Source organism: Ranitomeya imitator, chromosome 2 (genome assembly GCF_032444005.1).
Source record: "Ranitomeya imitator isolate aRanImi1 chromosome 2, aRanImi1.pri, whole genome shotgun sequence".
Lineage (NCBI taxonomy): Eukaryota > Metazoa > Chordata > Amphibia > Anura > Dendrobatidae > Ranitomeya > Ranitomeya imitator.
This window is the reverse complement of record NC_091283.1, coordinates 538,980,437-538,997,768: the sequence shown is the minus strand read 5'-3', so window position 1 is coordinate 538,997,768 and position 17,332 is coordinate 538,980,437. Positions and strand designations below refer to the sequence as shown.

General features: G+C 43.5%; 1 protein-coding gene across 1 annotated transcript in view; it reads left to right on the top strand.

The window, feature by feature from the left end:
- The window catches only part of CNTD1 (cyclin N-terminal domain containing 1), a 30,464-nt gene extending 14,309 nt beyond the window's left edge, over positions 1 to 16,155 (top strand). The window contains exons 6-8 of the mRNA XM_069755724.1: positions 1,062 to 1,206; positions 6,203 to 6,299; positions 15,877 to 16,155. Of these exons, the coding sequence (XP_069611825.1) occupies positions 1,062 to 1,206; positions 6,203 to 6,299; positions 15,877 to 15,999 (365 nt within the window). The 3' untranslated portion in view covers positions 16,000 to 16,155. The remainder of the gene's footprint in view (positions 1 to 1,061; positions 1,207 to 6,202; positions 6,300 to 15,876) is intronic.
- The last annotated feature ends 1,177 nt before the right edge of the window (positions 16,156 to 17,332 follow it).

The following is a 17,332-nucleotide window of genomic DNA, read 5'->3' as shown; positions in this document are numbered from 1 at the left end:
GATCGCTGGTCGTGTCGGAATGGCCTGGGCCATTTTTTGATCGTTGAGGTCCCGCTGACATTGCTGAATCGGCGTGTGTGACGCCGATTCAGCGATGTCTTCGCTGGTAACCAGGGTAAACATCGGGTTACTAAGCGCAGGGCCGCGCTTAGTAACCCGATGTTTACCCTGGTTACCATCGTTAAAGTAAAAAAAACAAACGCTACATACTTACCTACCGCTGTCTGTTCCCGGCGCTGGGCTTCTCTGCTCTGGCTGTGAGCGGCGGGCAGCCGGAAAGCAGAGCACAGCGGTGACGTCACCGCTCTGCTTTCCGGCCGCTGTGCTCACAGCCAGAGCAGAGAAGCACAGCGCCGGGGACAGACAGCGGTAGGTAAGTATGTAGCGTTTGTTTTTTTTACTTTAACGATGGTAACCAGGGTAAACATCGGGTTACTAAGCGCGGCCCTGCGCTTAGTAACCCGATGTTTACCCTAGTTACCCGGGGACTTCGGCATCGTTGAAGACAGTTTCAACGATGCCGAAGTCTTTCCCCTGATCGTTGGTCGCTGGAGAGCTGTCTGTGTGACAGCTCTCCAGCGACCAAACAGCGACGCTGCAGCGATCCGGATCGTTGTCGGTATCGCTGCAGCGTCGCTATGTGTGACGGGGCCTTAACACTGAAAGAAGGGAGGCAAAGAGCAGAGTCATCACAATCAAGAGCTCTGATGGATTTTTTTGCAGATCATTCAGCTAGATTAAATAATTTATTCTCCAGAGAAGCAAAATGTTGTAGATTTCTATGAAGATTATATAGAAAGTTACTTAACTTTGCATTTAGGAATTAACAATAATAAAAAAGTTTGAATGTGAACAATTCCTTTTTTTTTTTTTTAAAGTTTAACACAACAGAGTGAGCATGCGCAGATGTATTCTGCAGATCATCCCATACATTTATACAGTAGATTTAATCCATAATGGCCAAAAATAATCTTGGTGATCTCTCTTATTCATGAATTGCACAGCAATTGTAAGTTATATATTTAATGCCGAAGTAGTACAGTTGTGTTTACCATCGACAGGGCATAATGGCTGTTCTCTGCGATTGAAAGATATGCATGAGATTTGTGTAATGGTCTTGGATTTGGTTTATTTACTAAGAACCCCCATGTATGATGCCGTTCTGAAGGCTTCCATGGATCTTTCTACTCCAACTAGTTTGCAAAGGTAAGTTTTAATACATATTTTATATATTTCGTATTCCCAAATAAAACTATGGTTTTAATATACACATATACACATTTATTTATTTATATATTAATTCAGCACACCACGAAATGCATGCGTCTGCCCCATCAAAACAAGCTAAAACATACGTATTCTACTTCTAAGCAAATTCGGGCGCTGTTGTAAATACATAGGTGATTGATGTGGATGTCTTGACACGTGCTGGGAAACCTGGGGTTAATTTGGGGGCGGTGCGTATAGATGGTTAGTTACGATATAAGATAGGGTGAGCCAGGGGAGCGGTAACCCTGAGGAAGAAGAGCGCTGCTCTTCGAAATGCGTTGGTTGTTTCCTCTCCCCTTTTTGAGCGCCACAGCGCTCCATACTGTAGGTGACGTCACTTGTAGGAGGAGCCTATCGGCCGTCTTTTTGCTCCATGCGGTATCCAGGGAACGCTACCGGCCGGAGCTTCCCTGGACTTATACTGCACTCTGCCATCTAACACGCACGGCGCCGCAGCCCCGGGTGCACTTACCGGGCAGGTGAACGGATACTCAGCACGGTCCCACATTCAGCTACATCCATCTGATAGAGGTAAGCTGAGGGAGATCGGCACCTGAGTCAAATCCATACATACCGTGTGGCTAGTCTAAGGTTTTTGTTGGCAGATTGATTACTTGTCACTTTGTCCCCAAGCATTCCACCTAGCTGTTATTCTGTTTGCTTCCTCAAGCGCGGTATTGATTGGTTAAATAGGTGCAAAGGTACCGTAACTCATTTTTCCAAACTCATGTTCATGGCGCAAATAGTTAATGTCACAGAATACTGTAGATTTGACATTGCATTAGTCCTATTACATGCATTTGGTTTATTTGAGAAATGAGAAAATCTAAACGTTAGAAAATTAAATCAACCCTTGCAGTGAGCGATTTGTGCCAAAATTTGCATTATCAGGCTTTCCTAGTAATAAATGTTTGATATGTACACCGTGCCCTAACAAGAAATAATCACACTAATTTTTCTCAAAACTGGAAAGTCTCAAGAAATGTTGGGTAAACTGATTTACAAACATGAACTAAAAAATAGGTTCAAAGATCTTGATAAATATGAGCCTTTTTATACGTACAGTATATGCTTTTTAGGGCTCTTTCATATTTTGTCATCCATGTGTTGTCCGTATCTTACTGTTTAACTCATGATTGACGTTAGAGCGATGTACGGCACGTCCAATGTCAGCTTCCGTCTTTAACCGCTTTACCCCCAAAAGTGATTTGCGCGTTAAAGACCAAGCTAATTTTTACAATTTTGACTACTGTCACTATATGAGGTTATAACTCTGGAACATTCCAACGGATCCCAGTGATTCTGAAAATGTTTTTTCGTGACATATTGTACTTCATAATAGTGGTAACATTTCTTCGGTATAACTTGGATTTATTTGTGAATAAAACAGAAATTTGCCCAAAATTTTGCAATTTTCCAACTTTGAATTTTTATGCCCTTAAATCAAAGAAATGTGTCACGCAAAATAGTTAATAAGTAACATTTCCCACTTATCTACTTTACATCAGCACAATTTTGGAACCCAAAAATTTTTTTGTAAGGAAGTCATAAGGGTTAAAAGTTGACCATCGATTTTTCATTTTTCCAGCAAAATTTACAAAGCCAGTTTTTTTAAGGACCACATCACATTTGAAGTGACTTTGAGGGGTCTATATGATAGAAGATACTCAAAAGTAACAACATTCTAAAAACTGCACCCCTCAAGTGTTCAAAGCCACATTCAAGAAGCTTATTAACCCCTCAGGTGCTTCACAGGAATTTTTGGAATGTGGAAAAAAATTAACATTTAACTTTCTTTCACAATAAACTTACTTCAGATCTAATTTTTTTTTATTTTGACAACGGTAACAAGAAAAAATGGACCCCAAAATTTGTTGTGTAATTTCTCCTGAGCATGCAGATACCCCATATGAGGGAGAAAACCACAGTTTGCTGGCATAATTAGCGGATGACTTGTCACGTTTGGAGAGCCTTTCATGTGACTAAACAGTGAAAATCCCCCACAAGTGACCCCATTTTGGAAACTAGACCCCTCAGGGAACTGATTTAGATGTGTGGTGACCACACTGAACCCTCAAGTCCTTCACAGAAGTTTATAATGTTGAGTCGTGAAAATAATAAAATCACAATTTTCCTCACAAAAATGTTTTTTTAGCCCCAAATTTTGGGTAACAGGAGAAATTGCACCATACAATTTGATTCGTAGTGCAATTTCTCCTGGGTACGCGATACGCCATGTGAGGGAGAAAACTACTGTTTGGGCGCACAGTAGAGCTCGGAAGGGAAGAAGCGTCATTTGACTTTTTGAATGTAAAATTTCCTAGAATCATGTCACATTTGGAGAGCCCCTGAGGTGCCTAAACAGTGGAAACCCCCCACAAGTGACCCCATTTTGAAAACTAGACCCCTCAAGAAATGTATTTAGACTTGTGGTGAGCACCTTGAACCCCCAGGAACTTTTCAAAGAAGTTTATAACATTGGGCCGTGAAAGTAATAAAATCACATTTTCTTCACAAAAATTTTATTTTAGCCCCAAATTTTGCATGTTCATAAGAGTAGCAGGAGAAATCGCACCATAAAAATTGTAGTACAATTTCTCCTGAGTTCGCCGATACCCCATATGTGGGGGAATACTACTTTTGAGGCACAATGCAAAGCTCAGAAGGGAAGAGGCGCCATATTGGAGTTCAGATGTTGTTGCACTGGTTTGAGCGTGCCATGTTACATTGGCAGAGCTCCTGAGGTGCCAGAACAACAGAAACCCCCTACATGTGTACTCCTATTAAAAACTACACTACCCAATGAATTCGTAGGGGTGCACCACATGTGACTCAGAATTTTATACCGTTGAGCAGTGAGGAATAAATAAATTACATTTTTACCAGTAACATGTTGTTTTAGCTCCAAGTTTTTAATCTTTCTAACAACTAATAGGATTTTTTTTTACAAACTGAGGTCCATTTTTTCCTGAGCGCGCCAATACCCTACATGTAATCTGGGAATATTTTTCAGGCACAGTGCAAAGCTCAGAAGGCAAGGAGCGCCAGATTTTACGGTTATGGTTTGCAGATACCATGATACACTGGGAGAGTCCATGAGGTGCTAGAACAGCAGAACCCTAATGACTGACCGCATTTTACAAACCACGCCTTTCAATGAATTCATCTAGGGGTGCAGTAATCACAGTGACACCACGGGTGTGTCAAAGAATTTTATAGCATTGGGCAGTGCAGAAAAAAATAACTACATTTTTACCACCAAAATTTTGTTTTAGCCCCAGATTTTACATTTTCACACAAGAAGTGGGTAATAATGGCACCAAACTTTGTCCAACAATTGATACTGAACGTGGCAATACCCCATGTGTGGCTGAACAGTACTACTTAACCATACGGAGAAACTTGTGAGGAACGGAGCGCTATCTGCCTCCTGGAGGGCAGATGTTCCTAGAACAGTTGGCAGACTCCATATACAGAGCCCCTAATAGGTATAAGAGCAGAATCCCCCCTCAAGTGACCCCATTTTGGAAATTATACCACTTGGGGAATTTATCTGCAGGTGTAGTGACGATTTTGACTCCATGGGTATTTTCCAAAAACAAGCAGCAATGAATGTTGCCGAGTGAAAATTGCAAATTGCCATTGTAGCGACCAGTACACTTTAGTGACCAGTATGTTGTAGTGACCAGTACGTTGCAGTCACCAATACGTTATGCCCAGCCTGTGCTTCTGGAGGCATGCACTCGCAAATTAGGTGGGCTCTCATCACTTCAGAAATGTCAAACGTGGATGCTATATGTGGATTAGATATACTATGGGGCTCAGAAGGGAGGGGAGGCATTTGGATTTGGAAGCAGAGAATTTCTTTTGAGGGGCAAGGAGCCATTTAGCTTTTCCAGAGTCTTTGTACTACCAGTAATGCGGAAGCCCCCTATATTTCTGTTAACAGACGACAGACCTGAGCGAGGACTTGCTTTTTTTGTGGATTGAGTTGAAGTTGTGATCTGCTTTTTTTGTACAAAATTAAACAACTGAATGAACATCCTCCAAGGCCGGTGGTTCCATAATTTTTGCCAGCGGTTGTATAAAAGCCAGCCTGTGGTACTGCAGTATACTTTGGTATTGCAGTATACAGTACAAGCGATCAGAAGATTACAGGTTCAAGTCCCCTAAGGGGACTGCACGATACCGTAAAAAAAAAGGTTTTAAAAAATATATATACATATAAAAGTTTGAATTGTCACCCATTTTCTCCCATTAAAAAGAAATTTAAAAAAAATACACATGTGGTTTTTACACATCCGTAAAAGCCTGATTTTTCAAAATATTACATTAATTAACCTTATGGGTAAACACGGTAATGAGACACGCGCAACATTATTTTTCCACCACTTAAATTAAACAAAAACTGCAGTTTTAGTATCACCTTCATTGTACTGACCTGGAGTATCCTATTGCTTGGACATTTGTACTGTACAATAAATGGTGTAAAAACAAAACACAAAAAACAATAGCGGCATTGCACTTTATTTATTTTATTGCCATTTTGATATTTTTCCCCTTTCCTGTACATCACAAAATAGATTGTGTCATTTAAAAGTACAACTCGTCCTGCAAAACACAAGCCCTACACATAAGGAAAAGTTTTTTAAAAAGTTATAGATCTGGGAAGATATGGAGGAAAAATGAACACTCAAAAATGGAAAATTGCCCTATTGGGAAGGGGTTAATGGGTATGGCTAAGAATTTTTTTTCTTCAACAGAGGCAGATTGTAAAAACTGATACATGGAGCAAAAATGGGTTCAGCGCAGTAAAAAAAAAGCCCCAATTTTGTGATATAAGAAAACAAACTGCCGTGTAAAATCCGCCTTACTCCCATTTTTCATCATTTGGTTTCTTTCTAATTGTGAATTCATTACCTTCTTTTGATAGGAGCACGTTTCTCCCAGTAAAGGAAGATCACATGCTCTTGGGCACAGGCGTAATATCTGCCAGCACCTTCATTATTCACCCTGACTCCTGGAATCAGGTAACCAGCCTTTATTCCTTTCAACTCCAATCTCCACCTTTTAAGCAGCAGAGAATTTTATTTAATTAGCAAGAAAAGTGTTTAATGTGTAAAACTGGACAGTGATATAAATATAATCCAATATAAAAAAGGTTTCCGGATGAAGCATTGAGATACTATTAATGGCTGAAAGGGAAGAGATCATTGTCTGATGTCTTCTTCCCTCTTAGGCTACGTTCACATTAGTGTTGCGTCGGGCGCAGCCGCGGCGACACATGCGTCATGCACCCCTATATTTAACATGGGGGCGCATGGACATGCGTTGTCTTGCGTTTTGTGATGCATGCGTCATTTTTGGCGCAAGCGTCAGGGCGCAGAGGACGCAGCAAGTCGCTTTTTTTTTGCGTCCAAAAGCAAGCCAAAAATGGACGCATGCGTCACAAAACCATGCGTTTGTGCATGCGTTGTACGTTGTGTCGCCGACGCAACACATAACAACGCAAATGTGAACGTACCCTTAGGGTGTATCTACATGGGCTGAAAATCTCATAAACGCGCAGCAACAATTTGCCAGCCCTGGAAGTTTGTCACCTGCAGCATTTTAATTTAGGGGAAGATTTTTACTGCAGTGCAAACAGTGATTTCTGCAGCAAACCTTGGATTTTGCCATTGCAGATGTACCCTAAGTTGTGCAGCTTGCATGGACCAGTAGTGTTTTTTCAGGGAAACTGTTGAGCTCTGTAATAGAGCTTACTGAAGCCTTTGAAGTCACCTGCCATGCTGTAAATATCTTACATGAGCTGTTTACATACGGGGTGCATTTATCCTTACCAATTATCGTGAATGAGTGTTCCTAGGAAGATTAAATGATCTCTAAAAGGGCTGAAGTTAAAGGTGACACATTTTCTTTGCATTGTAGGCAAAAAAAAAAAAAAAAATTCACCTTTTAAATTTTGAAAGAAAATGGGCCAATGCAAAAGTTTGGGAACCCAAGGAGATGTGTTCTCAGATAACTTTGAGACCTTGCCTGTTAGAGTTATGGTTTGTTCACTATTCTTGATAGGAAAGGCCAGGTGATGCAAATTCCGCAGCTTTATAAAAACCCAGCCTCTTCTAGCCTTGTGCCAAAAAACAGCAGCCATGGGTTCTTCTAAGCAGCTGCCTAGCACTCTGAAAAAGGTGGAGACCCACAAAGCAGGAGAAGGCTATAAGAAGATAACTAGTGATGAGTAAGTATACTCGCTACTCGGGTTTCCCAGAGCATGCTCAGGTGGTCTCCGAGTATTTTGGCGTGCTCGGAGATTTAGTTTTCATATTCAACCTGTCTAGCAGTCGCAAATCATGCAGCTGCGGCGACGAAAACTAAATCTCTGAGCACGCCAAAATACTTGGAGGCCACCCAAGCATGCTCGGGAAAATCCGAGTAACGAGTATACTCGCTCATCTCTAAAGATAACGCGGTTTCAAGTGGCCCTGTCCGCAGTTGAAAAGGTAGTTTTGGCAGTTAATAGAAATCATGGAGGTCAAGATAAGGTCTGGAAGACCAAGCAAAATTTCAGAGAGAGCTGCTTGAGAGGCAAATGAGAACCCCCCGCTTGACTGCAAAAGACCAATAGAAAGATTTATCAGACTCTGGAGTTGTAGTACATTGTTCTACTGTTCAGAGACACCTGCGCAAACATAGCATTTATGGAAGAGTCATCAGAAAAAAAACGTTCCCTGCGTCCTCACCATAAAATTAATCAGAAGTATGCAAAATTACATCTGAACATTGCATTTTGGAAACAAGTACTGTGGACCAATGAAGTTAAAGGGATCCTAAACATACACCAAAATCCACAATAGACTACTTCAAAAGGCGCAAGGTGAAGGTTTTACACTGGCCCTTACAGTCCCCTGATCTGAACATCATTAAAAATCTGTGGCTAGACTTCAAAATAGTAGTGCATGCAAGATGACCCAGGAAGCTCACAGAACTGAAAGAATTTTCCAAGGAAGAATGGATGTAAATACCTCAAATAAGAATTGAAAGTTGTGATATGTTTAAAAGGGGTGCTACTAGGCACTAACCATGCAGGGTGTTCAAACATTTGCATTGGCCCATTTTATTTTTTGTAGTTTTTAAAATGTAAAAGATGAAAATATTTATATTTTATTTTGCCTAAAATAAAAAGGAAATGTGTCATCTTAACTTTAGGCCTTTTAGACATCATTTAATCATCAACTTGCTTAACTGTTCACAGTAACAGTAATTTTAACCTGTGGCGCACAAACTTTTACATGCCACTATACTTGTATTGAAACATATACATAATTATTTACACACATGGGCAAAATTGTTGGTATCCTTCTGTTAAAGTAAGAAAACTCTGCAATGCTCACTGAAATAACTTGAAATTGATAAAACAAGATTTTGGGTACTCACCGTAAAATCTTTTTCTCGAAGCCTTCATTGGGGGACACAGGAAACCATGGGTGTATGCTGCTGCCACTAGGCAGAAAAAAATGAACTCCTCCCCAGCAAGCTACACCCACCAACAGGAACCAAGTTAATCAGTTCACATTGCATAACGGTGGAACCGTTGAAGCATACGTCCAAACCCCCTACAAAACGGGATTTGGACATTTGCGCCAATGGGCCATAGACTGTAATGGGTAATTGGTAGAATGAATGTGCTCTCTGATGTGCATCATTTTCGGGAGTGTACACCTACTGGAGGTTGACACTCAGATGTAGTGGACTGGGTCTGAGTGTCCACATCCTGTAGAGCTAAACTCCCGAAAATGATGCACATCACAGTGTACGTTAGCTCTGCAGGCACCATATCAGTCTATAGCCCCTGTCGGCGCATACACACGAATCCCGTTTTGCGGGGGATTCAGACATATGCCCCCACGGATCCACAGAGTGTTTCCCTAAACATAATATGAAAATACCATTAGAGGGAAAGCAGTAGGAAGGAGAAAGAGAGGTAGCATAAAATCTTAACCAACAAAGGCACAATTAATTGTGTCCCCCAATAATGGCTCAGAGAAAAAGATTTTACTGTGAGCACGGAAAATCTTGATTTCCCTATTGCTTCATTGGGGAAACAGGAAACCATGGAACGTCCTAAAGCAGTCTATAGGGTGCGATAAACAGCTACTCACAGATCTAAGACCGGTCCACTTCTGCATGCAGATCCTTCCTGCCCAGGCTGGCAAAAGACAAGGCATAGGTGTGGTCCTGTAGAACCTGGAAAAGATATGGAGCGAAGACCAGGTGGCGGCCTTGCAGAGCTACAATGCAAAGGCCTAAAGCGAACCTCTCAGAAGCCTCCACTGCACGTGTGGAGTGAGTAGCGACCCCCTGGTGGGGGCGGTCTTCTCACTCGGAACTCTTCCAGTATGGCAGAAAGAATCAATCGGGCAGTGGAAGCCTTGGAAGCGGAGAGACCTCTACGAGAACCTTCAGAAATCACTAAAAGGCTCTGAATGTCTGAAAGATGCTGTCCTGGAAACATAGAGAAGCAAAGTTCTGACGAGATCCAGTTTTGGTAGAGACCACTCCAGAGGATGATCGGGAGATGGAAAGAAGGAAGGACAATGTCCTCATTCGAGATAAGAGGAAACCACATTAGGAAGAAAGGATGGAACTGTACGTAACCAGTGCTAGCACAAAGAAAGGATTCAAAAATCCTCCAAAAATTCCAAAAAATAGCAAAAAAGGCAGAGATGCTTACCTGCCTAGGCCTCTGAACAAATGCATTATCAGGATGCAGGGATGCATCTTAATAGCTCTGGGAAGCCCGCCTGAGCTAATAGAAGGGCTGTTAACCTGGATGCTGTGCATTCCCATTGGGTGAACAGCGCCACATACAAGTCTCTAATGTGCAGTCATATGCCAAGCAGCCACCCCCTCCATTAATTTGGTAGGTTGTGAGTGGCTGCCTTATTGGTATTTCTGCACCTGTGTAACCGCCATCTTAACCACTGGGTCCACTGCATCCTGATAATGCATTTGTTCAGAGGCCTAGGCAGGTAAGCATCTCTGCCTTTTTTGCTATTTTTTGGAACTGGACGTAGGACCAGCTTGTCTTCATGGAACACAAGTAAAGGCGAACGACCGAAAAGAGCTACAAGTTTGGAGACATGTCTAATGGAAGTGATCGCTATAAGGAACAAAACCTTCCAGGAGGGAAGGAAGAGAGAAATAAATATCCTTTATTGGTTCAAAGGGTACACCCTGAAGGATGAACAAGACCAAATTGAGATCCCACGGTTCTAAGCGAGTCCGATGGATGGAGTGAGCAAGAAAGTCTTCATTTGAGTGCAAGAGGCCAAGTTCTTCTGGGAGAGAATAAAAAGGGCAGAGATCTGTCTCTTTTAGAGAGCTGAGAAACAGGACAGAATCCAGGCCCGAATCCAGGAAAGCCAGGAGGGAGGGAAAAGGATAGTGGCGTGACCTGATTGGCCTTGCACCATCGAAAAAAAGGCTTTACAAGTGCCATGGTATATGTGGAAGGAAGACAATTTTCTCACTTTGATTATAGTCTGAATAAATTGGTTGGAGAACCCTGCGGCATTCAAGATTGCAGCTTCAATGACCATGCCTTTAAACTGAGAGACTGAATTCTGGTGGAAGAGGGTACCCCTGGTAAGAAGCTCTGGATGATCTTAGTGCCTCCAGGGGACATCTGCGAGAAGATTGATTACATCTGCATACCAGGCTCTTTTGGGTCAGTCTGGAGCTATGAGGATTATTTATTTGCACTGGTGAGCCAAGCGGCCAATCCTTGATTGTAGGCTGGCTGTCTCATTTGATACCTGTGCAGTCGCCATCTTTACTTGGGCCCACTGCACCATGTTAGTGCATTTGATTTAAGTCCTGGACAGGTAAGCACCTATACCTGTTTTTTTCTGTGTTTTCTCTAGAATAGTGGAGGTTTTTTTCCTCCTTTTTTTCCTCCTGTTGTGGTTGGAGCTGTGAGGGTGACTCCCACCTACTTGATATTCTTGAGGAGGTTGGAAATCGGATAGGTGGAGGAGGGGAAGATAAAAGTTTGAATTGAACCCAGGACATTGCCAGAGTTTAGGAATTGATCGCTAGGGGATTGTGAGACCTGGTAATAAACTGTGAAACCTTGCTATTCATTCTGGATGCCATCAAGTCGACTTCAGGGATGCCCCGCTGGATGCAAATCTGAGAGAAAGTCAGGTTTAGACACCACTCTCCCGCAGAGATACCCTTGTGACTGAGAAAATCAGCTGCCAGTTGTCCACCCTGGGAGAGTATGTACAGCAGAGAGAGCCAGGATTTTCTCTTTGGCCCAAACCAGGATGCGAGACACCTCCGAAATGACTGGTCAGCCCTGTGTTCCACCCTGGTTGTTGCTGTATTGGATGCGAACGGAACGGCTGATACCTGGCCCTGACGATGAAGGAGGCCCAGGTAAATGGCTCTGATCTCCAGAAGTTTGATAGGAAGAGAGGATTCCTGGACCTTTCAGCAACCCTGGGCTGTGAGATCCTCGAGTACAGCTTCTCAACCCAGAAGACTGGCATCTGTCATCACCACTTTCTACTGGATAGGCAGAAAGGGTCTCCCGTGACAGACAAGTGGGGAGGAACTCCACCAAGTTAATGATAGTCTTACCCGTGGGGGGAAGAACAATAGACTTATCCAGGGTTACAATCAACCTGTCCCAGTGTGAGACAATGGTTAGCTGAAGAGGATGGGTGTGAAACCGAGCAAATGTAACTGCTTCAACTGCTGCCAGCATCTTGCCCAACATGCTCATGCAGAACTGAAGAGAGCTCTCTGAGAAGAATGGCTGAGACCTTTTTCTTGTGAAGAAAGACGCTTGTGCGAACTGTGTTGAAATCGCTACCTAGGAATACTAGGTGCTGGGCTGAGATCAGAGACGACTTTGGGGCAGCACGGTGGCGCAGTGGTTAGCACAGCAGCCTTGCAGCGCTGGAGTCCTGGGTTCTAATCCCACCTTGGACAACATCTGCAAAGAGTTTGTATGTTCTCTCCGTGTTTGCGTGGGTTTCCTCCGGGCACTCCGGTTTCCTCCCACATTCCAAAGACATACTGATAGGGAATCTAGATTGTGAGCCCCATCGGGGACAGTGATGATAATGTGTGCAAAATGTAAAGCGCTGCGGAATATGTTAGCGCTATATAAAAATAAAGATTATTATTTATTATTACACTGGTCAACAGCATTTTTGGTGCCAAAGATATTTCATCGAATTTAGGGTAACTTTGGGGTGCTGATTCTGAATATGTCATCAGTTTTGCCAGATTGGCTCAAGTTTTTGAGATTTTTGGTATCTTATTTATAGCACTTGTTGGTAAATGCGACGCATCATCTCATTAATTTCTTTGGATTAGTACTTGAACTGAGCAGTTCTCAATATAGTTTTGTGTTAATTAGTGTTCTAAAAGTTTGTTCATAGCTTGATTTTTGCACTATATGTTGTTGTCTGTTTTCCAGTGAAAAGCATGAACTCATCAAGAAGAAGTTGTCTTAACGATCCAGACTCATTCTGTTACATTTGTGGTGAATACACACTGCCAAAACATAGAAGAAACATAACAGACTTCGTAAAAAAAAGTGTATTTTGCCTATTTTGGGGTTATGCTTGGGGACCAAGACAAGTTTTGGGCACCACACATAGTGTGCAAAGCATGTATCGAATTATTACGAAAATGGAGCAAAGGACAAAGAAAAAGCTTCAAATTTGGTGTTCCAATGGTGTGGAGAGAGCAAAAAAATCATCATGATGACTGTTATTTCTGTGCAGTGCAAGTGCAAGGATTCAATAAGCATAAGAAACGAAAATGGGAGTAACCTAACATGGAATCTGCAAGAAGGCCTGTCCCTCATTGTGAAGATGTGCCTGTACCTGTGGTTACCATGTTACCTGACCTTCCCCCACCTGATGATGATGAAGTGTGTATTGGCAGTGTGTATTCACCACAAATGTAACAGAATGAGTCTGGATCGTTAATACAACTTCTTCTTGATGAGTTCATGCTTTTCACTGGAAAACAGACAACAACATAAAGTTAATGCAAAAATCAAGCTATGAACAAACTTTTAGAACACTAACACAAAACTATATTGAGAACTGCTCAGTTCAAGTACTAATCCAAAGAAATTAATGAGATGATGCGTCGCATTTACCAACAAGTGCGATAAATAAGATACCAAAAATCTCAAAAACTTGAGCCAATCTGGCAAAACTGATAGCATATTCAGAATCAGCACCCCAAAAATACCCCAAATTCATTAAAATATTTTGGACACCAGAAAAAAAAAATTTTTTTGTTGACCTGTGTTATCTGTTGATGATTCAGCTGAGATAGGATAAGGTGTTGAGAGTTAAGGTACCGTTACACTAAGCGACGCTGCAGCGATATAGACAACGAGCCGATCGCTGCAGCGTCGCTGTTTAGGTCGCTAGGAGACGTCAAACACGGCAACAGCTGAACGATGCAGGAGCGATGCAGTGACGTACTTATAGTTCTTGCTGGTTGTTAGCTCCATGAAAAAACATTGCAGGCATCGTTGCTTTTGCTGTCAAACATGACGAATCACGCCGACCTGACGACCAAATAAAGTTCCGGACTTCTAGCTACGACCAGCGATGTCACAGCGGGATCCTGATCCCTGCTACGTGTCAAACACAACGAGATCGCTATCCAAGACGCTGCAACGTCACGGATCGCTGTCGTTCTCGTTCTAAAGTTGGTGAGTGTGAAGGTACCTTAAGGTGCAGACTCTCACAACAGTCTTGTTAAAATAGTGCTTTGATAAGAATATAATCCAGATAAGGGATTGGATATAATCCTACTGGTTTGGAGCATAGCCATGACTGCAGCCATAACATTTATAAAAGACTCTAGGAGCGGTAGCTAGGCCAAAACTGGAAATGGGAGTCGTGAATCATGAACTGGAGGAATCTTTGGTGACATGGAAATATAGGAATGTGAAGGTAAGCATCCTGGATGACTTCCAAGCAATGTAACTCCCCGGGTCCCATAGACGCTATCACCATCCTGAAGTGACAGAGACAGACATGCCTGTTCAGTTATTTTAGGTCAAGAATAGGACTTCTTTGGAACTACAAATAGGTTTGAATAGAAACTTGAAAAAACGTTCCATCACGAGAAAAATCAGGAAGTTTGGGAGTTAAGACATGAAAAAACGGTTTTAAGGGAGAGAGGAAAACTCTATTTTGTAGCCGGAGGAAATGACCTCTCTGACCTAGGCTTTGTCCCAGAAAAGGAGATGGCCATACACCTTGGGAGAGAATCCAGGTGGGAGCAGCCCATCATGTGGAGGAAAACCTATTGGATTTGGTTGTGGAAGATCTGTGTTGTTGACTGCAAGCATGCCAGGAGGGCGCTGGTTTGAAAGAGGGCTTTTTCCTCTCCTGCCACGCAGGGGCCTTTTCTTGACGCATGAGACGTCCAGAATAGGAAAACCGTCAAAAGGAACAAAAGAATGGGGTTCGCCATTTAGACGGCGGATGTCTGGGCTTTTGCTGGAAAAGCTAGGTGCTGTTTCCCATTGTAGCATCAGAGGTCATCTGATCCACCTTAGCCTCGAAAAGGTGCAGGCCCTGAAAGGGAAGACTGGCTAGGGACTTTTTGATGCAGAGTCTGCGTTCCACACTTTAAGCCATATGACCCTACGAACGGCCACCTTGTTTCTGGATACCAGAGCAGCATAGCTGACAGCATCGAGGGTCGGAAATAGATGGAAAGGACCAGTCCACCTATCCCTCTGTGAGGAAGCCACAAACACTCTTGATGTGTTAGGGGGGATAGGGCTGTGCCTGGTAGACACAATAAGGTACGATGTAGCTTAAGTTAATTTTTACCTTCACCACTCGCTGGACACACCTGTTCTTCTTTTGGATTCAATGTTAAAGATAGGTACGCAGGATGTATGCAGAAATAGGCGGAGCTTAAGGGAGAAGGTACGCAGCCATACACAGACCAGCCAAATGCAAGTGTGAACTTAGCCTCTGTTCCAGTTGGTGGGTGTAGCCTGCTAGGGAGTTTTTTTTTCTGCCTAGTGTCCGCAGCATACCCCCATGGTTTCCTGTGTCCCCCAATGAAGCGATCGAGAAAAGGAATTTTCAATGTAAACTTACTGAATATCAACTAATGAAAATTAGACATTGCTTTTGAATTGTGGGTTATCATAAAATTTTGAAGAAAAAAAATTGCCTGGGCAAAAATGATAGTACACCTAGAAAAGATTGTAAATAATTTGACCATAGGAAAACTAAGGCATGTCCTGTAATTAGCATCTACATTCAGGCTGCCTATCTAAAAAGGAAAAAAAGTAGTCACTGTGCTGTTTGGGATCATGGTTTTGGCCATGTGTGTATCAGTAATTTGAGTTCCCATTGTAGCAATGCACAGGTTTGTCTTGTTGCATGGATAATAGCCAAAAACAACTGTAGATAAGTCTGAGGGAGAATTACCTTCACTAAAATGCTGGAGATTTCCCGATACTGCTAATTTCCCTCTCGTTAAGATTGGCCTTGTTCTTTTTCAGTTTTCTAAAATGTTCCTCTCTATAAATTTCTTTAGGTTTTGGAGCATTTGAGTAACATCACAGGCATTTCAGTGAACTCCGTGTTTGATATGTGTTCAGCAATATTGAAGCACTGTGTAGGAGACACCGCCGTGTTTAGTCACGAGGATTCCCAATAACCTTTAAGCATATTGTATTAATGTGTTTAATGTTTTTTTTTTATGTTAGAGATTGTTCCATGTATCTACATCATAGGTAATAACTTGCAGATCAATGCAGATGCAACCACTGGGATCCCACTGACTCTGAAATGCGCCATTAAAATGCACGTACGCACCCTCGCACTGGTCCTGGTGTAGGTACAGCACTCCTCCTTCTTGCACGGTCACATAGATATTACAGAGTTCTGTTCTCCAGATCGCTGATTGTACCACAGGCGCAAGCGCTTGCGCAGTCTGGCCCCCACAGAGTGACGCTCCCAGGAGATCGCGGTATGCGTAAACACTGAACGCATACCGCGATCTCCACCGGAGAGTCAGGGACCGCCAGGAGGGTAAGTATATTCACCTTTCCCCGTTCCAGCGCTGCGTGCGGCTCCGTCTCCCAGCTCCTCTGCTGTGACAGTTCAGAGGGCGCAATGACACGCTTAATGCGCGCCAGCGCCGCCCTCTGACCAGTCACAGGCAGAGGAGCCGGAGTGTGTCTTCAAGAAAATGGCGCCGGAAAGCGCGGACTGCGCAGGCGCCGATTCCTGCTGCCGGAATCGGCGCCTGCGCAGTCCGCGCTTTCCGGCGCCATTTTCTTGAAGACATACCTGCAGTGGAGCCGGACGATAGGTGAGTATGGTATTTTTTTTTTTTTTATATATATGGCAGCAGCATACGGGGGCATACACACTGGAGCGTCTTATGGGGGGCATATCATACAATGGTGGCGCAGAATGGGAGCAGCACATGACAGAACGGGGGCAGGATGGCAGCAGCACATGACAGAACGGGCGCAGGATGGCAGCAGCACATGACAGAACGGGCGCAGGATGGCAGCAGCACATGACAGAACGGGCCCAGGATGGCAGCAGCACATGACAGAACGGGCGCAGGATGGGAGCAGCACATGACAGAACGGGCGCAGAATGGCAGCAGCACATGACAGAAAAGGCGAGGGATGGCAGCAGCACATGACAGAACGGGGGCGCAGGATGGAAGCAGCACATGATAGAACGGGGGCGCAGGATGGGAGCAGCACATGACAGAACGGGGGCGCAGGATGGGAGCAGCACATGACTGAACGGGGGCGCAGGATGGGAGCAGCACATGACAGGATGGGAGCAGCAAATGACAGAATGGAGGCGCAGGATGGGAGCAGCACATGACAGAACGGGGGCGCAGGATGGGAGCAGCACATGACAGGATGGGGATGCAGGATGGAGCAGCACATGACAGAATGGGGGCGCAGAATGGAGCAGCACATGACAGGATGGGGACGCAGGATGGAGCAGCACATGTCAGGATG